We start from the raw sequence: 25,901 nt of genomic DNA on the forward strand, positions 1-25,901 counted from the left end.
TCCTAGCTCTAACCACCGTACCAACTCACGAGGAGGTGCTCGTGGCTTGTGCAGAATTGCGTTTGTCAAAAATAGTTACACGTGAGAAAAGATAGCATAGCTCGAGCCAGAAATTGATTTCCTCGAGATTCTAGTCCACCTAAGCTTTCTGAGTTGGCATTTCCAAATTAAAAGAAAACAAATAATCAACAAATTTCTTTCATCCCAGATTTCCCTCCACACATTCAATCCTCACCTTATCTCCCAAAATCTGTCCTATTCCTCGATTCCGTTCCCAAAATAAACTCCGCAAAATGATTTCAATTTGCAATTCTTACCCTCCAATCCACCACCATCACGGCCACCGGCGAAGATGGCCTCCAAATTGGGTTTCACCATAACCTCTTCTCGTTTCTTCACTGCTCCTTTTCGAAGACCTTCTGTTGGGTTGTCTTTGTCTGGTTCTAATCGGTTCGCTGCGTCGAAAGTTCACTCTATCCAGTTGATCCGAAGGGAGCTTGTGAGTCGACGGAGATTGATTATTCTTTCCCCAAAGGCGACAACTGATCAACCAGGTTAGGTTTTATTTCGTTCCTTGTTGTTGCTTTTGGACTTCAGTTATGTAATTGAACTATGCTCTAGTGCTATGAATTTAACCTCCAAGTATCTTGTAAGTCCTTAATAATGAATATTAATAGATTTTGTTATGGCTTTTAAGCTATTTTTTAATCGTTTAGTTGGACTCAATTTAGATGAGTGCTTTTAGAGCAATAATCATGGAAAGTTCTAAGTTTCCTTGGATAAATGGATCGATTTAGACTATGGAACTACTTCAACATAAGTTCATTTTTGGAGTACTGTGTTTCTTTCAGGTCAAGTTAAAGAAGATGAAGTTGTCGATAGCAACATAATGCCTTATTGCAGCTTAGATAAACAACAGAAGAAGACAATAGGAGAAATGGAACAAGAATTTCTCCAAGCATTACAAGTAAACCATCTTTTTTATTTTTCACTTTTCCATCTTTCCTTTTCCTTCTTGCTTAATTTGCAGATGAGTTTCTCGATCTTCATTTCACTAATTCTTCTCTTCTGTTATCCTCCATAGTCATTCTATTACGAAGGAAAAGCCATCATGTCAAACGAGGAATTCGATAACCTCAAGGAAGAACTAATGTGGGAAGGAAGCAGTGTTGTAATGCTAAGTATGTACACCTTGTAATCATTTTTCAACTTTTCCCCATTGTTCTTTGCTTATAATGGCTTTTTGGGTTACACACATTTCAGGCTCTGATGAACAGAAGTTTCTAGAGGCTTCAATGGCTTATGTATCTGGTAACCCCATAATGACTGATAAAGAGTATGATCAATTAAAGATGCAATTAAAGGTACATGCTTTAGATAGTTGGCAATAATCCCTTTTCTTTCTTTATACTTTCTTTCTTAAATCATATTCTTTCAGAAAGATGGAAGTGACATAGTGGCTGAAGGTCCACGATGCAGTCTTCGTAGTAGAAAGGTATGTGTTTATTAGATCCTTCATGAATCTTTTATTATTTTTCTTTTTCATTTTTTTTATTTCAGTTAATGTCTTTTGTTGTAGGTTTACAGTGATCTTTCAGTTGATTATCTCAAAATGTTCCTCATAAATGTCCCAGCTGCTGTTGTTGCATTAGGATTGTAAGTCAAAAAGAAATTATAAATTATTGCTTGTTATATTCAAAGAATTTTGTCACTAGACTTACTTACATATGTTTGTATATCAACAGATTCTTCTTCCTGGATGACATCACTGGTTTTGAAATCACATACCTTTTGGAGGTAAATCTTTTATAACTATTTCTTTTCCTGTATTTCCTTTGTTTATATAACAAATTTATGTTTATAAACAATCATATTATCAGCTTCCAGAGCCATTTAGTTTCATCTTCACATGGTTTGCTGCTCTTCCCTTGATATTATGGCTATCCTTCACGCTTACCAATGTCATTGTCAGAGACTTTTTGATCTTGAAGGTTAGCATCATCTTCATCACCTGACAACACTGACACTGATACACCGATACTGTGTTTGATATGCATTGGACTGGGACTCATATAATAAAACAGTACAAAATCACAAAATTGCAATTCTTTGTACCATCCAAGGAGGTGGGACAGGGACTTGTTTTTGATATCTCATGTGTAAAAAGACGTAAATGCCCTTATCCTTTATAGTCAACAAATGCAGCCTATAACTTTTTACATTTCAGGGTCTTTGTCCAAATTGTGGTACTGAGAACACTTCATTTTTTGGAACTATATTATCGATTTCCAGTGGGGGGACCACAAACACAGTCAAATGCACAAGGTAAGTTTCATATCTTTTAACCCTAATTGTGGGTCCCATCAACATAGAACACTATTAATGTTGGAATTAACCCTTTTATTACAGCTGTCAAACCCCGCTTGTGTTTGATCAAGATACTCGTTTGATAACATTGCCTGAAGGAAGTGAAGCTTGAGTTGAGGTAATTTATGTTTCAAGGAAGATGCTATTGTAAATGTAACTAGGTTTTTTTAGGAAGTGTTGCATAAGCGTGGATTCGCGTTGAATATAGTTGATGTATGTTCATGTGTATAACATGGTAACATGGGTTATATATATGTTCATATATGTATATTTGATATTGGGTGATGACTCTGGTTGTTAAAAAAAGCAGAGTGTTTAAGTTTAAGTAATAACATCCCATTTTATAAAAGATGTATTTAGCTCTAAAAATCATGATTATTTGTTGGATGCAAATTAATGCCAATGGTTGAGTTCATGACACAAGATGTTAGAAGTTTGGGGAAATTTGATAGTTAAGTTTGAGAATTTCAAACAAAACATAACATATATTCAATAAAAGATATGATTACCTTGTAGGAGAAAACCTTTAGGAAATGTATCATTCGAGAGAAATTTCATGGGCGATCATGTAATGTTTGTATCATCAACCTTGGACCTCGATTGTTGAAGCAATTTGTATGAATTTTATTGGGACAACTCAGTAGTTTTTGACAACATATTACTCATTGACATTGCCCCCTAAGGCCAATGTATTTCTAGCCATGTTGTTCACATCCATGGAAAACTCATCGATCGTTTTTGTTTCCTTCATGTTCAACACTTCAAACTCATCTGTTTCCCTTGCTGATTCTTATGCTAGGGTCAATAGCTTCTCTTTCAAAATCCATTAAAAATGGAAGCGATGTCCATCTTATGTATCTGGACTTTAACAACTTTTCGAGTGTTTATGGGTTCAATAGTGTTCCATATGCGTTGGGCTTGCATGTAATTGTTTGCCAATAGCATCAAACAGTGAAGGTGACTTGTCCATCATTGTTTTTCTTTGTTGTGTCCATCTCTATATATCGACGTTGTATTTTTGTTATAAATGTGGTTCTAATACCAAGTGTTGGATCGGACCCCTTAACCCTTCAACCTGAAAAACATTTAACTTCAAAGCGTAAGCACAAAGTTTAATGAGTTCTCTAATATATCACACATTGACATTCCATTAAACATACATTTGATATAGTCCAACCATACTCTCAAATACGATTCACGTAGTCCAACTATAATCTCACATATATATGTTATAGTCTAACTATAGCGTAACATGTCATCATTGTAATCCAATTATTGTCTGACCTACAATTGTCATAGTCTAACTATAGTCTCACAATAGTTATACATACAACCTACCAAACAAGGACAACTAATTTCACACATATTATAGAAAACTCACCTGAATCTAGCAACCACAATCTCAAAGCAATCTCTACAAACGGAACAACTAGCACAAGCCACCTAATACCAAAAAGTGGTCAATCCTTAGTCTAATACTCATATCTACCAAGTTTGCATCAAACGTCAATGGTCGGATTCAACGGTCAATGGGTCAACATAACCAACCTTTGATTGCATCACGACCACTACATGACAAATAGTCTTGAGGGCAGACCAACCCTCGCATCGCGACCATGCTTTGGTCGTGTTGTATTTTTTGGGCATATCCATTTCTTCTGTTAAGCACTTAATCCATAAACAAAGAAGTTATAACTTTGCAAAAACCAACAAATGAGGTTCTTAATGGATAAAGTTTGCCACTTTATCCATGCACAAACCTCAAACAAGTTCAACCCTAACCTTAGATCCAAAATGAGCCCAAAAGGCTAAGTTATTCTTGCATGGAGCCAAGAGAGCTCATACATGAACTCTTTTCTCATGCATGCATGCACTTTTTTCTCCACCCTTAGGTGCATCGCGACTAACCGGTAAGTCTACGCCGTGAACCCGTAAAGGAATGCGTCGTGAATAAGCCCCAACACCCCATCATTAACTTTTTAAAATGAATGAATTGACAAATAAAACTTACTCGGAACTAGGTGTTACACTTATTCCAATAAGCATTATACTGAATATGGTAGATTAATTTTCCAACTAGTTTCTTTCATGTATGTGATGCAACAGGCAACTATCAATCTCTCCTATAAACACCAATACCATGCCTCATAATTTTTCCATCACGATTAAGCTGCATATTAAGCATAAGGATATTATGTGATCATACTACTAAAAAAACGGTGTTTCACGACCAAAATTACCATCGAAAAATTATCGTCGATAAATACCGATGGAATAGTGACAAAATGTGAAACCCTAATTTAGTCACGACTCACCAACAAAATACTGATGAAATTAAAGTTGTCGGAAATTTGTCAGTGATTTACTAAAGAATACGAAAAATGCCTAATAAAACTAAATTTTAATTGCTTTTTGGAGTATTTTAATATTGGGAAAATGACATAAATGCCCTACAAACTTTCTAGGATTGATTTTTTAATTCCCTAAACTAATTTCATGTCTTTATAAGGGCATAAGGTTAGAAATACCCTATCTTTTTAGTCCTTCTAACCTATTATAGCCGGTTTTAAGGACACATCAGCTATTTTCCATTTAAAAGTCAAAATCACATTTTGACTTTCTCAAAATTGATTTCCATTTTGTTCTTATTATATACAAATAAACCATAAACCTCCCCTTAATACTTCCTGGGCAGCCGAATCTATCCCGTAATCACGATTCTTCTCAAAATCGAAGCCTGACGAGATTTGAAAGAAAGGAGGGCATATCATGAAGGTGAATGTGGGAGAGTTTTAAATGGCGTCGTACGTCCTACCAATGGCATCAAATATTTTTAACTTGCTCCGTCTAACAACCGGAGACTAGAGACGAAACAGAGTGGTTTGCTCGATCTGATGGTTTTGATTTTGGAATAAAGCTTTGGTTTTAATATATTTACTGTCTCGATTTTGGGTTTTGATTGGTTAAAAGGTAGGGTTTTGATTTTGAATTTTTTTGTTTGGATATTATGTTGCAGTCTTGTTTTGTTGGTAGCTTCATCATCATCCTTTCTCCAACATTTATAGGTTCCACCCACAAATCCAAGTTTCTACATCGTGACTCTATCACACATCTTCTCAAATCAAAATCATTGCAATTGGTAATGTTTGAGTGATAATGAACACATATATTTGAATCATGAGGAATAATAAATTAGTGTTTTGGAAGGTGGGTTCAGACTGCAACAAAGTTGAAGAAGACTAGTTTTACACAAAAAAAAACATTGAACAATAGTGGTGGGTTGAATTAAGATAACCCCATTACCACCAAGTCGAAGAAATGTAGGGGGTACAAGCTGCTAATGCATGAGGTACAACTTACAAGTCTATTGGATTCTCCTCCCACACACAGAAACATGTGACGGAGGATGATGTCGTTGTTATCAACTGTTGGACGTAAAATGACGCCGACAAACTCCGTATCCAACGAAACAAAAGGGTATTCGTCGATGAAGGATGAAATTATACCAAACTCATGTTCCAGGTTATCGACGTTCACAATTCGCGTGAGAACCGGTAGCGTAGGAGACGATAAGTTTTCGATCAACATTCGAACGACAGTAAGAAGGCTTTCTGTTGAACGATTTAGAAATGGGAAAAAGTGGGGCGAAGAAGATAAATAGTATTGGGTTAAGGAATAATTGAGATGATGTGGCAAAGGGGTAACCGTATGACCCCTTCATTTTGCCCAAAAGGACCTAACCCGATAAAGTGTAATTCATTCCTTTATAAAGCCACAAAATAAATTAAGTGACTAAATAGGTAAACCCTAAAAACATAAAAGGGTATATGCCATTTTCCCTTTAATATTCTGTCGTTAATTATAGAAACATGCTAATAAATCTTAAATTTGTTTATTATAAACGATAAACATACACATATATAACTAATAATACATATAGTGACATACACCCACATGTAATTCTTATTATAATCATACACATACACTCAAATAATTAATAATCTTAATAGTAATTATAATAATGATAATAATAATAAAGATAGTAAAAATAAAAATGTTATCTTTGTTATTATTATTCTTATAATTATTATTATTATTCTTAATATTACTTTTATTGTAATTATAATTATTACGTATGTACACGTGTATATTTTTTTTATGTAGTAATACATATAGTTGTGTGTATGTATATATACTTGAATATTAATAATAAACCTCTAAGAATGTGCAATGATAAAAACAGTAACCAAGATAACAATAATAATAATAATGATAAAAATAACATAAATAATAACAACAACAATACAATTAATAATATAATAACATTAAAATAAAAATAATATAAAAGTAATAACAACACCATCGATGATGATGATGATGATGATGATGATGATAATAATTGGTTCGAAGCTTTATTACTATTTATATTACTCCCTCCATCCCAAAATTATTGTCCACAGACAAAAAACATACAGATTAAGAAAAACATTAATTACCACTAACTTTAAACAATAAAATGAAAGTTTTGTCCTTATTTTGCATTTAATGTTCTATTAAATGCTTAGTTGCTTAGCTAATAATGTGGGGTATTTTGGTAAAAATGTTATTTATTTTTAGAATTGGATTATTATTTTGGGAGAAACAAAAAAGAAAAGGTGGACTATAATTTTAGGATGGAGGGAGTATAATTTTATTATTGTTATTATTATTGCACATATATGTGTGCAAGTGTATATATATATATATATATATATATATATATATATATGTGTGTGTGTGTGTGTGTGTGTGTGTGTGTGTATGTATGTGTGTGTGTGTGTGTGTGTGCGTGTGTGTGGGAGTGTGTGTGTAATCCCGAAATTTAGGTATAAAACTGTGGTTGGCCAATTCGACGCGAACCTCTTTGTAGTCTGACTTATTGGGCTTTAATGCATATTTGGAAAAAATAAATAGTGTCATTACAATTAAAATAAGATATGAGATGGTATCTTACTTCCAATTGTGGAAAATCTCAAACGAATCATACAACACAAACTATAACCCTAGTTAATACGTCTGAAAAACTGACATTCCGTATTAAGCAGTTGTGAGCAAAGTAAACACTCTAGTCTCGTAGTACATGTTCACCCGATTATGAAAATATAAAGAACGTCCAAAACGGAGTTCGTATGCAAAAGATATGATCGTTATAAAAAACAAACCAGTTTAATATTGATTTTCTTTAAACTTCATAAACCGTTTCAATCCGTTGAGGCACTTGCACACCTAATATGAAAATTCCGAGAACATTTTTGGACTCAGACAATGAGCTATTATTTGATTCCATACTAGTAAAAATATTTGTAAAATTCGAATAATCGAACGAATCAGATCAATTAAATCCCGGTGTTCTATAACCCAAAAAACTAATCCATTCGGGTTTCTGGAATCAATGCACTCGACCCTATCCTTCGCCACTTAAAAAAAATATTAGACGTCAGGAACTTGTCATGCAAATCTAGGAAGGTTTTGGAGCATTTTTAAGAAGGATGACATCACCATGCACATGCTACCTTGCATGGAGTAAAAGATCAGCCAACTCTTCTCCTTCCCCCTTACTCACGTCCACCATACCTCTACCACCTTACCCATTTGTGTGTACTCTTGCTCCAAAGTACAAGGCATAGGTGTGTTGGGTGTTTGACTAACTAAAGAAAGGCATGGTGTATGGATCGTCTTGCACCCTCCATTGGCTATAAAAAGAGCCCTTGGCTTCTAAATTCATCACAGATTCACACCCCTCAATCACCCTTTCCTTCCCTCTTTTCTTGCTATCTTTCTCGGTTTAAAACCACCAACGAGAACCACCAAAATCACCACAACAACCCCACCTTTTTCCCCCTATTTTCTTCGACCAGAAACCACCCAACCCATTGCCACCTACCTTTCCCCCTCTTCCCTTCGCTGTTTTCTCTTTGTCATCGTTGCCGGACAAAAAAGAAACCAAAGCAGCGAAGATGCCAGAGCTGCTCCACTGCCGCCACTTCTGTCGTTGGCAACCCTCACCATCACCGGTGCCACCTTCCTTTGACCACCACCTTGCTACCCTCGTGTTCCATTAATTTTTATGGTATTTCCCAAGTATAAGTCCCAAGTTTTATTGTTGTTTTGTGGTGATATTTCGAGTCTAAGCCCGAGTTACAAGTTTGTTGCTAGTTGGTGTTATGTCGTGGTGCTTCCCGAACATGATCACATTCTTGAGTCTAAACCAAATTCACTCATCAAAGATGAGTATTTACGACCCCTCTTTTTACGCTTTTATACACTTTAGGGAGAATACATGTGCAATATCATATTTTGCTTATGAAAAACACTTACCAACTTATATCTAGTTCATAAAAGGTTATTTTATCAAGTAACATAATACTTACACATAAACTAGTTTTAAACTTGATATATGCATATGTTATGTTGTCTAGAATGAAATAACTAGTCAAAAAGAACATATGCTACTTACTACACAAATGCTATGATTTTATGTGATAATTGCATCCAATAAATTGAATGTCATAAAAGTTTATCACCTTTATAGTATTCAACTTATATCATGCATGCATGTATGTATGTATGTATATATATATATATATATATATATATATATATATATATATATATATATATAGTTACAAATATTATAAGTTGAAATTTATACATGTACTTGTGAGACTTACCACCTATTTAAGCAAGTATCACTTATCGAACATACTCATCTTCTATAGTGAAACTTTATTTGTGTACATTAGTTAATGACTTTTATAGTGAAACATTATTTATAACCTATAAACACTTAGTATACCCACACGACTATAACCGTATATCTTCGGAGCGAGATACATGTGTATAGATCTATACGGGTTGACACCCCCACCCGCGGGTGCTAGCTACAACCTTGACAGATCAATCGAAGCGGGTGATAAATGTATTAGGTCGATTCCACAACTTTCAATGAATCGTTGTAAGGGGTACATCTAGTCACATAGCTTGGTTATAGGACTCAGTATAAATATTAACCAGATCTCTCTCTTTCTCTCTTGAAACCTCAGATTCTGTTTCTCTCTTTATAAAACATTTTTAAGCAGGGTTTTACCTATAAAGTAATACTTTTTAGGCATTATAAAAGTATCATTACTGCACTAGCATAAAACCTGTAACTCTCACCAACCTTGTGTTGACCCTCAAAATTACATGTATTCTCAAGAGATCACTAAACAAGCATTTCAAACGACATAATAGTTATGGATTTCAGGCAACCTAGTTTTCTAGTTTTTGTTATATCTACCTACCTGTTTAAAATTCATGTACTCTGTTATTATCTATAAGAACCTTGTATTCAAACTTTAAGATGGAATACAACTACTGTTTTTTTTATCATTGTACTTGTGATGTATATTCAAATGTCTGTGATTCCATGAACTAAGTCACACAGCCCGACATGTTCCGCCGCCTCGGCTGGGGATGTGACAAATTAATATGAGGGATAAATTGGCTATAGAGAACTCGTATCCTCGAAAGAGGAGTACAACTATAGTAACATGCTCCTAATAAAAGTATTATTATTCATTACCCTACTTCTTGAGTACTTACATGAGAGGTGTCTAGTTTGAACTATCGCTTGGGTTGCTGGATTTCAAAACGACTATATGCTAAATGGTCCTGCCCTTTGGTACTTCTCAACTGGATGATCGTTAATTGATAGTCTTGGAGTAAACAACAAAAAATAATAATATTGCAAACCTCACCAACAATAAATATAAGAGTTGTATATATACTTTGAGCCACGATGAGAACACTTAATACAATTCTAGCATACCTTCAACTAAAACTACAAACTCAATCCTTTAGATCAAACACCTCGGCGAAGGTTAGTACCATACATAAGTCATACCACAAATAAACTTTGAATGTGTACCTATGTTATTTATGGTCGGTCCGGTACACAACCGACCTTGAGCAAGGTGTTTGACAGACTATAATGGTTTAGAGTTTTAAAGATTAAATAATGTTCTCAAGATTCGCGGTAGATACCTAGTACCTTAGAATCCTTATGTCAAACTTAAAACATTTATACATTTAAATACTCATCACTAAGACACTTAAAATTTCCAAACCTTTGATGTAGATGGTGGGATTACCCGATGACCACCTAATTTGGATTAACCTTGTAAATCTCGAGGAGCTTCATGAGGTCTTACTATAGTTAGTAGGAGACCCGTACTTCCCATATGGATTATCGGTGGGCCCACCTAACCTCCCAGAGGAGGAGGATCCTTTGGAGGATGAAAAGGAAGATCATATCGAGGAAGTCGAAGATTATGAGGACGAGGGTATACTATAGGATGCTCAATAGGAGATGGATGATGACGGTCCAGTAGAGGATGAGGAGGGCCTTACCGATGAGGAATCTGCCCCTCCTACTCCACCATCCTCTCCATATAAGCCATACTACCAGCCATGCCGTCATCATGGCAAGAGTCACATACTGATGAGGACTATGAGGATGCATGTCCCCCAAGTATATCACTTGGAAACTTTCAATTATGTTTCCCGATTCATTATTGGTCAAAAGAGGTAACCGAATCTTCCCCATAAGCCAACTTGGCTTACTGACTTGCTCGACAAGAGGAGGGCTACTGATGATCCTCCATGAATCGGGATGTAGCCGAGAACCGAACGGTCACCAAGGCAAACACTTTGGGTTTTCATATCAGTGCCTTAGCGTACCATAATCAGATTACAGAGAGTCGGCTGGATGTAGCCGAGAACCGAACGGTCATTGCTGAGCAAAGGCAATGCCAAATTCAGGAGAAGTTCAGTGAGCTAGTCCACTATTTGATCACACGTTTAAGGTGGTATACATTTCATCTAGGGTGGCTTGTGCCCTAGGGTAGGTTTAGGATTTTTATGGAATAGTTGTTGTACTGCAAGTGTTTATCATTGCCTGTTTAACACACGTTCTTTTGTAAAGCTTTTCCATTTCTAACCCTATACGGTTGGTACTTTTGTAACCATTGTAACTGAAAACAAGCAGTTCTAATCTATGAAACTATTTTCCAGAATTTGCTAAATGTTGGAACTCATTATCTGTATTGCTTGTAAAACACTATCATTACTCAGTTAAAAGTATCAGTTAAGACTCCCACTCTATAATTTGGAAATTTGTAGGATTTCAGTGTGACATCCTGTAATTTTTAGGACCAATTAAAACGTTTCTTTACGCTTTTAAAAACATTTATTTATATTTGTGGAATATCCCAGTACAAAATATCATTTTGATTACAAATGTTTATTTCCAAAATGTTAAAACCCTAAGGATGTCAAAATCAATATAGATACATAAGTTACATCATAAGGACCTGATGGTCCTGAATACTATTGCGAGTTGTCTCTTAACTACTCAACATCCTAATCAAGTTCCACTAGCTTAAGTCTTGATACCTATGATGCATATAAACTGAGTGGGTCAGGTTAGGGAAACTTGGTGAGACACATAGTGTAACACCTGGTTCCGAAAGTGCTTCGCTGCTAGGGGCTGCGACACAATCATAAATTATCATGGGGTTAGGGTCTTGAGAAAGGGATGATTTGGCCCATTTAGGATGTGGGTATTAGGGTATAAAAGACCCAAGTGTTTGATTGTGGCTTCGGAGGCCAAGGGCATACTAGTAATTCGACATCTCAGTACTTTGAGGATTTAGGTTCGTGTTCGGGAAATTTTTAGGTAATGAGGAGTTATAAGAAGCATAGGGCTTCTTGCCACCTTTTCGTGGATATAAAGTTCGTCGGAAACGGACCTCGGATGAGGAAGATATGACACTTTGCAGTTATTGTCAATTTTGGTCCCTAATGGAGAAAAGTGGCAAGAAGGTACCATGCATGCAAGGTGGCATGCGCGAGAGTACGCCCAACGTAATCTAGGGTATGCCCAATGTAAAAGGTTGCTTGGACATGGGTGTTGAAGGCGTACGCCCATCATACGAGAAGTACGACTAGCGTACGTTTAGAGTCCCTAAACCCTAATTTTTAGGATTAAGCACTATATAAGGAACATTATAACTCAAACCCTTACCTCCTTACCAGCCTCCCAACCCCAGAAACCCTAGATATCCGTTCATTCCTCATCCTTGTGTGATTTTGGCCTTGGGAAGCTCATTGTCGTGTTTAGAAGCTTAAAAGGAGAAAGAAAAAGTTGAAGAAGAAGAACTTGAGTAGCTTGAGCTCAAGGATCTGAGATAACACCACTATTTGGCACTCATCTGACGTAAAAAGCTTCCAACTTGCCTCGTGAATGATTAGATCTATATTAATGGAGTTTTGGACCTTTTTAGGTCCCAATACTGGGTTTTTCGTGATCAACCTCGTTTCTAGGTCTAGGGTTGCCACCCTTAAGGCCTTAATGTCATATGGGTCCTATAAGCAGTAAAGTTTCAATCTTTAAGGTCCATTTGTGATCATGCATGGGATCTATCCATTTCCATGGAAGTTTGTGGCTATATTCCAAGTTTGGGTTCATTTGGTGGGTTGTAAGCCACCAAGTAATCGACTTTATGGATTAAGACGTTGAAGAGGACTTGGATCTGTGATTATAGTCTCTTGAGTAGAGTATTAAGTGCTTAATGGGAAAAGAGCTTAATAGAGCAGTACGTTGGGCATACATGCATGTACGTGCAACGTACAAGACACACATTAGGTACACGCTGCGTACAATTGAGTACGCCCCGTGTACTCATCAGATATGGGCTTTACGTTTTTGGGCCTCGGTTTGGGTCAATCTTTGGACTTATCAACTATTGGGCCTTAATGGGCCATCAAAAGTTAGATATTGGACTAAGGACATGTTTGGGCTTAGGAAAGGACCATTTGAGAAGTTGGGCCCAATGTAGAAAATTAGGCCATTAGTGGGCCATTAGTGGACTTAGAAAGATTAGATGAAATTGGGCCTTGGATATGGTCCAAATTAGAGCAAGGGTAAAATGGTTATTTTACCCTAAGAAAGATTATTGGTTTTGGACTAAGTGTTATTTGGTATTGATAGCTTGGGGATCCGAAGGATTAGCAGTATGGGAATTGCCAGTTAGCGGCCAGAGGATTATCTGCAGGTCTTCAGAAGTGCAAGGTGAGTCTCCTCACTGTTTATATGGGTCTAAGGCACCAATGCCGAACCCATTTAGTTTATGTATGGTAGGAAGACCCAGGGGTTAGCCCTAGGAACTATGCATGGAAGACCAGGGGTGGCTCCTAGCACACAACTAGTTGACATTATTAGGAATCTTTCAGCAGCTGAGGACTAGGTGGGTTCGGGAACCTAGGAAAGCCTAGGATATGCTGCAGAGGGTTAGTAGTATGCTTCAATGAGTACCGGGATAATGGTTTAAAGAAGTGACTTAGAGGATTCAGGAGGATTACTGAGGAAAGTATGGATAGGTGTGGAAGGTAGTATTGGGCCCGTACTACTGAAAGCACAAGATCCATACTCGAATCGGTGAGAGTCTTGGAGAATATAAGAAGCTTATGAGAAAGGACCCTTGGTTATGTTTTGACTTTTGGAATATCGTATTTTAGTTGGAGATGAGCTCTTAGGGAGATAGTCCAGGTTCGGGTTTCGGCTCAGGTGCAGATGCTGAGCCGATTATCGAGCAGTTGCGAGAGTTCATTTCATCAGAGATTTCTCGCTGTGTTTCAGAGATAGTGGATGAGCACTTGGGTGCATTTCGTACGGAGGTTATGGAAATCATTGGAGCTCGCACACTGACTTTCCGGGAGTTCCATGCTTCTTGAGCTCATACGTTTCATGGGGAGAGGGATCCCGTTATCAGTAGGAGGTGGTTACAAGATATGGCTAATGCATTCAGGATGAGTTTCTGCCCTGAGGAGGCGAAGGTCATATATGTTTCCTTCCTGTTGAAGGTTCGGGCACGTGATTGTTGGGAAGAGGTCGGTAGTGAGTTGGGTGATAATGCGGTCGATGCTATGTCGTGGGATGACTTCTCGACCTTGTTCCGAGTTGAGTTTGCACCAGCGATTGAGGTACAACAGTTAGCGCGAGAGTTCCTGGATCTCAGCCAAACTACAGAGACTGTGGCAGAGATCATTGCCAATTTCGGGAGAGGGCGTTGTTGGTACCGCAGTATGTAGCAGATGAGGAAATGAAGAAAGTAAGGTATCACGACATGCTGCGAGATGAAATCAGGAAGTTTGTAAGTATCTCAGGGTGCGAAACCCTGAATGACATGATCTCTAGAGCCCGAGAACGGGAGATTGATTTGGAGCACATTGAGAAGAGGAGGACAGACCAGGTGCATACTTTGGAGGGTCTCGAGAAGACACCCAAGACTTCTGACCAACATTCGAGTGGCCAGCAGGACCGGAGTCAGTGCAACACGTGCGAGAAATTGCACAAGGGATTCTGTCGTTCCAGGGGTATGGGCTGCTACAAGTGTGGCTGTGTTGGTCACATCAGTAGGGATTGCCCTCAGGGGGCGAGCCCATTATGTTTCCACTGCAATCAGGTGGGCCACAAGAATGCTGATTACCCGAAGATGAGGGGAAGAACAGGGAGTGCGTCTGCCCCGACTATTTTGAGGATTACGGATGGGCGAGAGGGTAGGGCCTTGCAGTAACAGATAAGGGAGATCAGGATTCTAACAGACCATGTGGCATGTATGTATACCTTTTACTCTGTTCAGTTCTATCGATTCTTAGAGATTTTATTTCCTCGCATTGGTTGAGAATAATATACCTATGGGTTTATCCCTCTGCTTGTATTTGAATTATATTTTCAAGGAATGTCATATTCCAATTGCATACCAGGAATTCTAGTTAGTGTAAGGTCATTTTCCATTTTTCTGGTTCGGAAGTGTGTAGTATTATTTTGGTTACGGTCAAGGTCGGTTCCGGGGCATTACGCGACGGTCTGCGGTCAGGGTTCAACAGGGCGGTTATTCACCAAAGTCAGCATTCGGTGAGGTCCAGTCTTTGGGCTAGGGTTAGCTTTTGGAAGCGTCAAAAGAAGCAATCTATCACGGAAGAAGTTGCCCTGAGCATTGGTCAATTGGGCTTTAAGGTTGAGTGGGACATTAGGATAAGCATTAGGGTCATTAGTACTGAGAATTCAGAGAGTGTTCGTCTAGCCTCCAATAATAATGCGATCTTTGGAGTGGGTTAGTAATGGATCACCAGCCAAGATAAGCGTTGGTAGCCAGCGTGTCTATCACGTAAGGAAGGAAGGAATGAGAATCCTCCAATTCTCGCGTGCCGTGAAGACTTAGTCGAATCCAAGCGGGGGAGAAACAATCATGTATACAGAAACGGGAGCGGTTTTGAAACTGGGATAAGTTTCGCATCCATGTCAGGAAGAAAGGTGGCCTAGGAGGCTGTATGGAGTGAGGGTAGTGTAAGTTGGAAGTTCGAAAAACTTGCCAACATTGAGATCGTGTTCTCGTGATGGTTGATAGCAGGTCTTAAGAAATTAGGATGGGGATTTCAGTCAGGACATGAGTTAAGCTTGGGATATTAGATCGTGCATGTATGCTTGAATTTGGATGTGCTCGGATTAGTAGTCAACGAAAGACCATGGTCAGCGGTCGAGTGAGCATGGAAAGTGTTGTAAGACTGCGGGATAGCCGTAGCATTCACCAGTGGCCAGATAGCATGAGAAATGTGGCAAGACTGCAGGGTGACCCGTAGCATTAGAAGTGTTGTAAGACTATGGGGCGGCCCATAGCATTCACTAGTTGGCAGATTGAGTAGACACGCTGTAAGACCGCGAGTGACCCATATAGAGTATTATCTCTTTGATGAACCATTTAAGGTAAGGGTTTGACTACATAACTAGGGGCTTCCTTGGCCGATGTAAGTCATAAGACACCCAAACCTTTCGAGTAATTTGATGAATAAGGTATTACCTCTCATCTATGTCTGTAGGTTATGATCCTACACTAACAACGTAATTCACAAGACCGTCTAGAATGGTCAAGTGTTGCCACCTACTCTACAGGGTGACCAGACATACTGCTAACAGTTGCCTAATCGGGACCCACCATTTCTGGTCATCCCATACGGAGGTACCGTACATCGACACCTAATAGTGTCATGGAAGAAAACTTAACTCTCCGTTCCTAGGTTACGTACATTCTCCTAATGAGACTACCTAATACCAAACTTAATCGAGCTAGATATCTTCCATGAGTCTAATTTTATCCCTAGACTAGATTACAATACCTAAAACAACTTTTAATGTCGACTCTATTCTTGGGTGACACTAACCTATCTTAGTGTATATAGATTCCATAAGATTGTTAGGTATTATTGATCATTTATCTTATTAACAATTCTAGTTTTATTATTATTATATAATGTTGTCTGTTTATCCTAACATAAAATATAACTATATCTGGTTCGCATATAGCACGTTATGTATATGTATCCCAACATATAATCTAGGCAATAAGCACATAATTCACATCTGGCTTCCAACATATATTTAATATTTTATTAATACTTATATTATAATCATGTTCATGAAATGGACTAGGCAGTCACTTGAAAAAGTGTCCGGTGATTGATGAATTGGGTAGAGCTTTGCCTTACACCTTTTTCCAACATACCTAGATGTACATAATGCTAAGTCTTAGTCTAATTTTATACTTCATGGAACTATTATCCTAAAGGTGTAGATTCCTCAATAATCCCAAATTCTACTTCAAGATCTAAATAAGGAATAACCAGGTAGGATCATATCGGAGGCAAGGTCCATTTGGTATGCCGAGTATACTGTTTGGAAATCTCACTTTAAACACCTCACTAAATCCAACCTAGACATCACTCCCGTAAGTAGATCAATCAGAATAACGACTTGGAATTATTGATAAATATTTATTATAGATTTATAATAACGACTTTAACTATAATTAATAGTTACACATAACATAAACTAAGTGTACCTTAACTTACAAAGGTTCTGAAATCTAAGTGAGCAGATTACTGACTTGAGATCTCCTACTCGAAAGCTATTACTCAGATGAGTACTCAATGGTGTCACAGGGCTTCACCGTAGGTCAGAAACTAAGGGAAATGGGCTAAAATCAAGAGAATTTTGATAGAGAGGAGGACGGGGAGTGAGGAATAAATTAGCAGATGAAGTCTATTTATAGCCCAATTATGCGCCGCACCTAGTGTACACGGCGTGCACACCTGAGATGTTGCTCCTCCCATTTTCTGCCACATGTCACAAATATGGTGGTCCACGCCTCACCTTCTAGAAGGTGCGTGCCATGCAGCCCACTTGTGGCGCTTCTCGAAAAACTTTAGAAAATTGTATTTTGGTAATATGAACTCCATTTTCAACATTCTTTATATCCACGCATAGCTATCGACAAGATCTACAACTTTCATTTAGACTCCGTCAGCTAATTTTAACTTTGATTTTAAAGCTATATTTTTAACAGACTTAGACTGTTAAAGTCCGTTAAAAATTCATAACTTTCTCATATGATATCCGTTATGGACTGTCTTTATATCGACGGAACCATATGGACGAGATCTTTAACTCTTGTTTTGATTGTTTTTCCTAACAATCAACTGATCTCTAGTTCGATTTTTGAGTCGTATATTACTATGCTTAAACGTAGAAAAATCATAACTTCCTCTTACGAAGTCAGATTTGGATGTTCTTTATATGCACACTCATGGTTTAACTCCTACTAAGACTTTCGTTTAGATAAATAATCCTTCTTTGGTAATGTCTAATTATTGTTGTGACTATTAAGTATCATATTATTCTTTAATCATCTAGCCCTATCTTGCGGGCGTTACATTCAGGAACAAATTACACTAATACACTATCATAAAATACAACTCATACATACTTGTTTATGAATAAAAGGTGTAAAACAACTTAACATGACCGTCTAAACATATTAGGACGATGTCCTCGCAAAAGAGTTCGCGAGTTCGTCCATCACCAACTCCATGAGTCACTTTAAGAGTTGTACCAACGGTAACCCCAACTTCAGGAGAAACTCCAAATTTCGGAGGAACTCCAGCCGGAACCCTACCAATTATCAATACCGCAATCCCACCATTTCAAATGGATCCTACACTAATGCAGACACTGCTTGCATAATGGATTGCCATAGCCTTAGCTGCATATGAGGCTGCCCGGAACGAAACTTCCAAGAATAGTAGAAATGGTAGCGGTATTCCAGTTTTTAACCAAAACAATTTTAGATCCTGTTCATCTAATAATTTCTTAGCCTGCAAACCCTGATCTTTCTTCGGCACAGAAGGAGCTGTCGGTCTATCCCGTTGGATAGAGAAAATGGAGACAGTGTTTTGCATAAGTTCTTGCACTGATGACTGCCAAGTTAAAAATGCTACTTGTACGTTAATGGATTCCACCTTGAATTAGTGGAATAGTCATGCCAAGTCCATAGGAATCGATGTAGCTTATGCCATGGCTAGGAACCTTTAAAACAAATGATGATCGGGGAGTACTGTTCGCAACAAGTAGTCCAGGATCTTGAACAAGAGCTTTGGAATCTAACTATGAAAGGTCGGAAGTGACTGCCTGCAACACCCCAAATTTTTCGAAACTGTTTCATGCTATGGTTTTAAAAACATTCGGGTATTAACCCACATTTAACAAAAACTAGTCCGACAAAACCTTTATAAATTAAAACATTGGGTATTACCATTAAGCATCAATAAATCCATAACAAGCAAATAAGAATTACATAAATACAAAATAATAAGGAACTTATAAAGTTCCACTCCATTCTCTATAACTTGGCTTCTAACTTCCACCTATCATCCTCTGTCCTTAAAGGTAACCTGAGATACATGGCATTAAAAAGAGATACTTAAGAAAATAATGTCTCGTAAGCTACGTGGGTTTGTGACCCAAAACATTTATCACATTTTTACCAATACATTTAATATTTGCAAAACATATTTTTAGACCGCAAATATTTTTGATGCATTTTCAAGGAAAACTCATTTCACACATGTCATAAATTTCATTTCATTTCATATCTTATCGTATCATATCTTATCATTTCATTTTCTTTCATTTCATTTCAAAAGCTATATTTCCTTATTTCATTTTCTTTTATCATTAAGGGCTAATTTTAGTATTACACAGTTGCCATTTTTATACTTAGGGTCTACGTCCAATAAAGGAACCGCTCCCAAGTTTAAACCAATGTGGAAAGAACAAATCAATCCACCAAGGCATCATTTCCATTAGGACATCTATCTCGGGAAGGGGAGGCGCCACCCCGATAGATTCCTCTAGTGCCTCTTACGAGGTAGAAGTGGTTTCCTTCGGGGGCTAAGGGTTTGTTTTTCTTCGGGATGGAAGTTTTGGTTTTGGTTCGGTTGTATTAGGAAGGTCTTTTATGCGTAGAATTTTCAGTTACATTCCTCGTTTGTTTGGTATGATCTGAGTGTTTGCAAGGAGCGATTTTAAGGACAAAATCTAATTTAAGTGGGGGAGAGTTGTAACATTCAGTTTCATATTCGCTTCTTATTCGGGGCTGCGACCCAATCTTCAGTTGTCATGGGCTTAGGGCATTGGGAAAGAAATAATTTGGTCCTTCTCGGGTGTGGGTGTTATGGTTACGTGATCCAAGTGTTCGATTGTGTCTTCAGAGGCCAAGGGTATAATTGTAATTTGATAACTTGGTATTTTATGGATTTTGGGTTGTGTTCGGTAAGTTTTAAGGCTCGGGTGTGTTGTTAGAAGCATAGGGCTTCTCGCCGCCTTTTCGTGGATATAAGGTTCGTTGGAAACGGACGTAAGATGAGGAAGTTATGACATTTTGAAGATATTGGCAAAATTGGGCCCTAATGGAAATAGTTGGCAATCGTTCCTTATGTAAGCTGGGGGTACGCCCATCGTAATGATCAGAGTGCCAAACCCTATGTTTTAGGCTTTGGGCACTATTTAAACATCTTTTTGTGCTCAAGGCTCTTTCATTTCTCAACTTCATAGCCTCATTTCGGAAACCCTAGTCTCATTTTGAGTGATTAAGAGATATAAGTGTGCATTTTGGTGTGTTCTTGCTCATTTTCAAGAAAAGGATGCTTGGTGCTAGCTTGTGGTTCAAAGGAAGACTTTTAGATCCATACTTTTGGCTTCAATTCCAGCTCATCAAGGTATAAATTTCTCATCTTGACTTCTTATTGTGCAAGTTTGAGATCAGGGCAAGATTAAGGGTTTTTATGGTGTACTAAGTTCTCTTTGTGAGTTTGAGCCACTCCAGGAGCTTAGAGTAATAGATCTTGCCTCTTCTGATGTTGTTTGTCCATAAAAATGCTTGCTTGATGTTCAAGAATGGTCCATGCATGTTCTAGTTGGATTAGAATGGGTCTTAATGGATTAAGTTGGTTGTTGGGTCCCACTGAGTCATGAAAATGTATAAAGGTGCCGACTTTATGCATTAAGACCTTCATTTTAAGGTTCCCTGAAGTTTGGGTGCAAGGGGATTAAGTGGCTAAGTCAAAAATTGAATTTTGGATTAAGCCATGTTACGCCCCATGTAATTGGCCGTACGCCCAACGTACTGATTTGAAGTTGCCATCTAGATTCTTCGAGTACACCCAACGTAGCTGGGCGTACGCCCTACGTTCGGTGTGGGCTTTAGGCCTCGCTTTTTTGGGCTGAGGCTGGGCTTCTTTTGTGAAATGGGGTTTTTCATTAAAGTATGAAGTAATTTTTTATGTTTGCATTTTTAGGTCTAGAATTGTGGTTTTGGGCCTTAGTGGGCCCAATGGGCTTGGGCCTCGTGATGTCTTTTGGGCCTTGTTGCTTTGGGCCTTTTTGGGCCATCTGAAATCAATTGTTGGTCTAATAGAATTGTTGGGCTTACGATAAGGGCATATGGGGGTTGGGCCCAATTTGGAAAATTGGGCCATTTGTGGGCCTTTATGGATCTTTTTGGTTTTGGTCCTTTTTGGTTGTGGGTTTGGGCCTCTGTTTTTAGTTAAAGTTAGGCCAGGGATAAAATGGTCATTTTACCCCAAGTATGGATTATGGATCAAAGTTTGGAACCTAATTGCTAATATGGTGTTATTTTGGTATTGATAGCTCGGGATGTCGTCAGGGCAACAACTCGGGATTTCTTTCAGTGAGCTTCTGCATTCAAGGTGAGTCTCCTCATTGTTCTATGGGTCGAAGGCACCAATGCCAGTCCATTTGGTTTATGTATTGTAGGAAGACCCGGGGGTAACCCTTGGTAGTTTGTCTGAAAGACCAGAAGGCGGCTCCTGGCAAGCTGTATGCAAGACCAGAGTCTAAACTCTGGCAGTTAATTAGTTAAGTAATGTAGATTGTATGCTAGTTGTCTTTGTGATGCTTGCATGGAAAACAAGGAGGTGTCTCCTAGGACTTGTCTGTAAGACCCAGGGTTTTGGCCCCCGGCTTGTCAAGGAAGACCACGGGGCGACTTGAGGCATAATGGCAAGACTATGGTTGGCACATAGCACTTTTATGGATTAATTGGATATGTATGACATGTATTGCTCGTATGATATGTATGGTATGTGGTATTTGGGCAACTCAATAAGCTTTGTGCTTACAATTTGTGGTTTATGGTTACATGTACTTTCGGTTTGAAACGGAAGGGCTCGGCTTGATCGCAGTGCACACACTTATGTTTTTCCGCAACCTATGATTTTGGGAGTTACTCTGATAATTGTTTTAATTTTGAATATCTTAATGTTTGGATAAATGTAAATGGATGTTGGAATTGATATATTAAAAATGAAATTTTTACCCTTGAATTTTGGGTTGTTACATGTTGGCATCAAATTATTGAGGGGCCCGAAAGATATCGCTTTTTCATGTTAGGGAAAAAGGAATGAATAAATTTTGACTTATATGCTTGTATCTTTTACTCACCAAATCATGCATGACACTACGTTTTATGACATCACGTTACTGATGTGTTTTCATAATACCAGTGCACAACCACTTTGTAAATTACAATTCATATATCTCCATTCTAAGAATAAAATATATTATCATCTAACAATTACTCTTGATAAAATCCATGAAGTAATTTTCTCAGCGTGGGTTTATCCAGTACTCCAAATACCAATTTTCTAAGTACTCATGAACATTGTAGCAATCTTATTGCAATGTCTAATATTCATAGACAATCTATAATTCAATTCATGACAATCTTAATTCACTACTTACTTCCGAAAGTATGAGTGACAGTGGAATTCAAATTATCAAATCAACCAGGAAGTAAAACATGCAAAGTGAAACACAATAATAAACTAATTAACTTGTCTAAAAAATATTGAATATAAATAATCTCTATTATTTATTCACCATAATAATTACAAATTTATTCAATGTATACTGTTTCGAGTAATCAACTAACCACTTGAATTAAACATCAGTCATGCCATGTTATGAACATGCATACTATGCCTCTCTATGGTCCTCCTTGAGTGAACAGATCACCTATACATTATTTCTATGATGCTTATTTCACAATTCCAAATTCTTATCATTATCCTGATAGGTTTTGAGCATTACAACATTCCTTTGGTGCACATGCAACCCTATTTACTTTGGATCTAGGTTTTTGTCAAGTTATACATGCAAATTAATTTTCCAAAGCAAAACCCTAATCTAGCATACATGAAAATGAAATCTAATCATATTAGGGTTTAGAAGAAAAGCTTTCTTGTTAGTAGCTTGATCTTGACCTTGAAGAGCTAAGTGCCTCAAGTGATGCACCTTTAATGGAGTCACAAACACCACTTAGCAAAAGATGAACAAGATAGAGGTGATGAAGGCTTCAAGATTTCAGCTAGGGTTCTCTATGAATGCATAGGGCCGAAAACCTCAAGCCTAGGGTTCCTTATATAGTTGAGTTGCTACTAGGGTTTTTCAACTGGAAACCCTAATTCCCTTGCTTAAAACCTACGCAATCCACAGACCCCATATGATTGATGTTAGATGAAAACTCTATGGGCTTCCCATATATTCTCGTACACCCCTTATCAACAGGGCCCATTAGCCAAACTACAACTATCACTGATTTACATAATCACTCCGCGTTCTTTTAATCAGTCTCTTTTGATCATTAAATTAATTCCAAATTAAATTATTATGATCAATACTAATTAACTAATATGATTTTTCTCAATTAATATATTATTCTTATAATATATAAATAAATCATTTATCAACCTCTTTCTCATAATTCATCCTATCAAATTTCTATGGTGAAGGCAACCCAAAAGGACCATGCTACTATCGGGTCAAGTACATATGAATTATATTTATGGGCTTAGACACCTAATCTAACAGCCTCCCACTTGGATAAGTCTAATAACTATAACTGCAAATATGAATTTAAAATCCGATTTGCAATCGTAGTTCTCTAAAGTCACTGTCGAACTCTAACGTAGTTAATGACACGTCCTTTAGATAAGGGATCATATAATCCTCTGTTCTACAAGATACCGTTGTCGATAAAGACATGGAAAATAATCATTCTTAATGTCTAACAATTTTCCCGACTTCTAATTTGTTTGATATAGAGCTTAATTGAAGACATCAATTTAGTCCTGACCGGGCCTGACACATAAGTCAACACACAATCATCGAGGGGCCCACGATATTGCTTTTACCCTCTTAGGATAAAAGGAACAAATAAACTTTGACTTATTAGCTTGTACTATTTACTCATCAAATCGTACACAACAACACGTTTTATAACATCAAGTTACTGATGCGTGTACGAATTATCAATGTACAACCAACTCGTAAACAACAACTCATATATATCGGTTTAAAAATTATACGATATTATCATCTCACAATCACTCGTGATAAATTCCATGAAGTGATTCACATGAGCGTGGGTTAAATCCAATACTCAAATCTTATTTCAGAAGTACTCATGAACGTTGCGACAAGCCTTTGCTATGTCTAAACACTTAGACAATCTACAAACCAATTCATGACAGTCTAACCTCATAACTTACTCACAAAGTATCATCAACTATGGATAATTTGAAAAATCTAATTATTCTAGAAGTAAAACTTTCAAAAGTGAAACAATGGACACAAGATAGTAAAATTTACTCATAAATAAGTCTCCATTACTTAATCATAAAATGTCAATTACATTTATCTATTACAAGTTTCTAAACATCTATCTAATCACTAAAACTAATATCGTCCTTCAGACTAATGCTCCTCGCATGCTATAAGTGCTTAACCCTGCTCAGACCCTTTATGAGGGGATCTGCTGGGTTCTCCTCTGACGATACCCTCTTGACTACGAGGAGTCCCTCTTCTACCCAATGTCTGATGAAGTGGTATTTTCTGTCGATGTGTATGGATCTACCATGATCCCTTAGTTCCTTGGTTAACGCAACCACTCCTTCGTTCTCACAGAAAAATCTCCATAAGCTCCTTTATGGTTGGTACAACTCCAAGGTCTCCAATAAAGTTCTTCAACCATATTGCCTCCTTTAACGCTTCGCTCGCTGCTATGTACTCTGATTCACACGTTGAATCAGCCACAGTCTCATGCTTGAAAATTTTCCAAGTAACTGCTCCTCCATTTAGGGTAAATACCCAACTCGACTGAGAGCGGAAGTTATCTCTGTCGGTCCGAAAATTGGCGTCACTATACACTGTCACTCTTAAGCCATCACTCCCACCAAGTGCAAGGAACCGGTACTTAGTCCTTTGCAGGTACTTAAGAATGTTCTTAACCGCTGTCCAATGAGCTCTACTTGGGTTCCCTTGATATCGGCTAACTGTTAGGTTCAATATAGTGTTGCGTCTATTGGGCTCGTTAGCTAGTCCAATATTTATCTCCGGTATGGGTCTGTCCATCCGTGAGTTTTGTAGGGTTTAGTATAAATAGATGCTTGCATACATCCTAGAATGAGATGATTAGAAACGATTAGAGAAGTATTGTTCAGCATATTCATCGTTCTTATTTTGTAACCCTAGAATCCTCTACAGTGGAAGTTCTTAGTCGAGCTCTGCTGAGGATCGAGTAATCTAATCATTCGACACATTCTGATTCATACTTGTGTTTCGTTTTTACTATCTTTACGTTCATTACTTACCTGTTACAAAGATCTAATCGATCAAAGAGTTATTTTATAACTCATCAATTGGTATCAGAGCAGGAGGCTGTGTAATTCATACACATCTTTTCTGTGAAAGAGTTTGCGATTAGGGTTATTCCGCATTAACTAATATTTATTGAGCCGTCATTCCATAATTGACGTAACCCAGCATTTATTTGTTTTGCCCTAATATTACATATTACAAGTCTGATCTTTCAAACAGGTTAAACGATCAAGCATGGACGAGTCACAATCTAATCCCATCAACATCTCAAACAACATTGGATCAACGACGAAGATTCCTATTCTTTACACCCAGGATTACGAAGTCTGGGCGCATCATTTTGAAGATTATGTCATCGGATCTGAAGACAATGGATACCTTA

The 25,901-nt window shown here is 37.6% G+C and overlaps 1 protein-coding gene across 1 annotated transcript; it reads left to right on the plus strand.

The window, feature by feature from the left end:
• Window positions 1–285: 285 nt before the first annotated feature.
• On the plus strand, window positions 286–2,716 carry LOC145056872 (PGR5-like protein 1A, chloroplastic). The gene is made up of 10 exons (XM_079004595.1): window positions 286–554; window positions 852–967; window positions 1,085–1,181; window positions 1,264–1,364; window positions 1,439–1,495; window positions 1,580–1,656; window positions 1,746–1,797; window positions 1,881–1,991; window positions 2,228–2,325; window positions 2,410–2,716. The coding sequence occupies exons 1-10, from the start codon at window positions 353–355 to the stop codon at window positions 2,477–2,479; spliced, it is 981 nt and encodes a 326-aa protein (XP_078860721.1). The 5' UTR covers window positions 286–352; the 3' UTR covers window positions 2,480–2,716.
• Window positions 2,717–25,901: the final 23,185 nt, after the last annotated feature.

The sequence above is a fragment of the Lactuca serriola genome, chromosome 6, assembly GCF_051521515.1.
Source record: "Lactuca serriola cultivar US96UC23 chromosome 6, Lser_US96UC23_V15, whole genome shotgun sequence".
Classification (NCBI taxonomy): Eukaryota; Viridiplantae; Streptophyta; class Magnoliopsida; order Asterales; family Asteraceae; genus Lactuca; species Lactuca serriola.

Excerpts from the sequence above, each read along its gene's own strand:
- LOC145056872 (XM_079004595.1), top strand. The coding sequence starts at position 353 with ATGGCCTCCAAATTGGGTTTCACCATAACCTCTTCTCGTTTCTTCACT. Across the intron at positions 1,496-1,579 it reads GCAGTCTTCGTAGTAGAAAG|GTTTACAGTGATCTTTCAGT; the intron begins GTATGTGTTTAT and ends CTTTTGTTGTAG. Across the intron at positions 1,992-2,227 it reads GAGACTTTTTGATCTTGAAG|GGTCTTTGTCCAAATTGTGG; the intron begins GTTAGCATCATC and ends TTTACATTTCAG.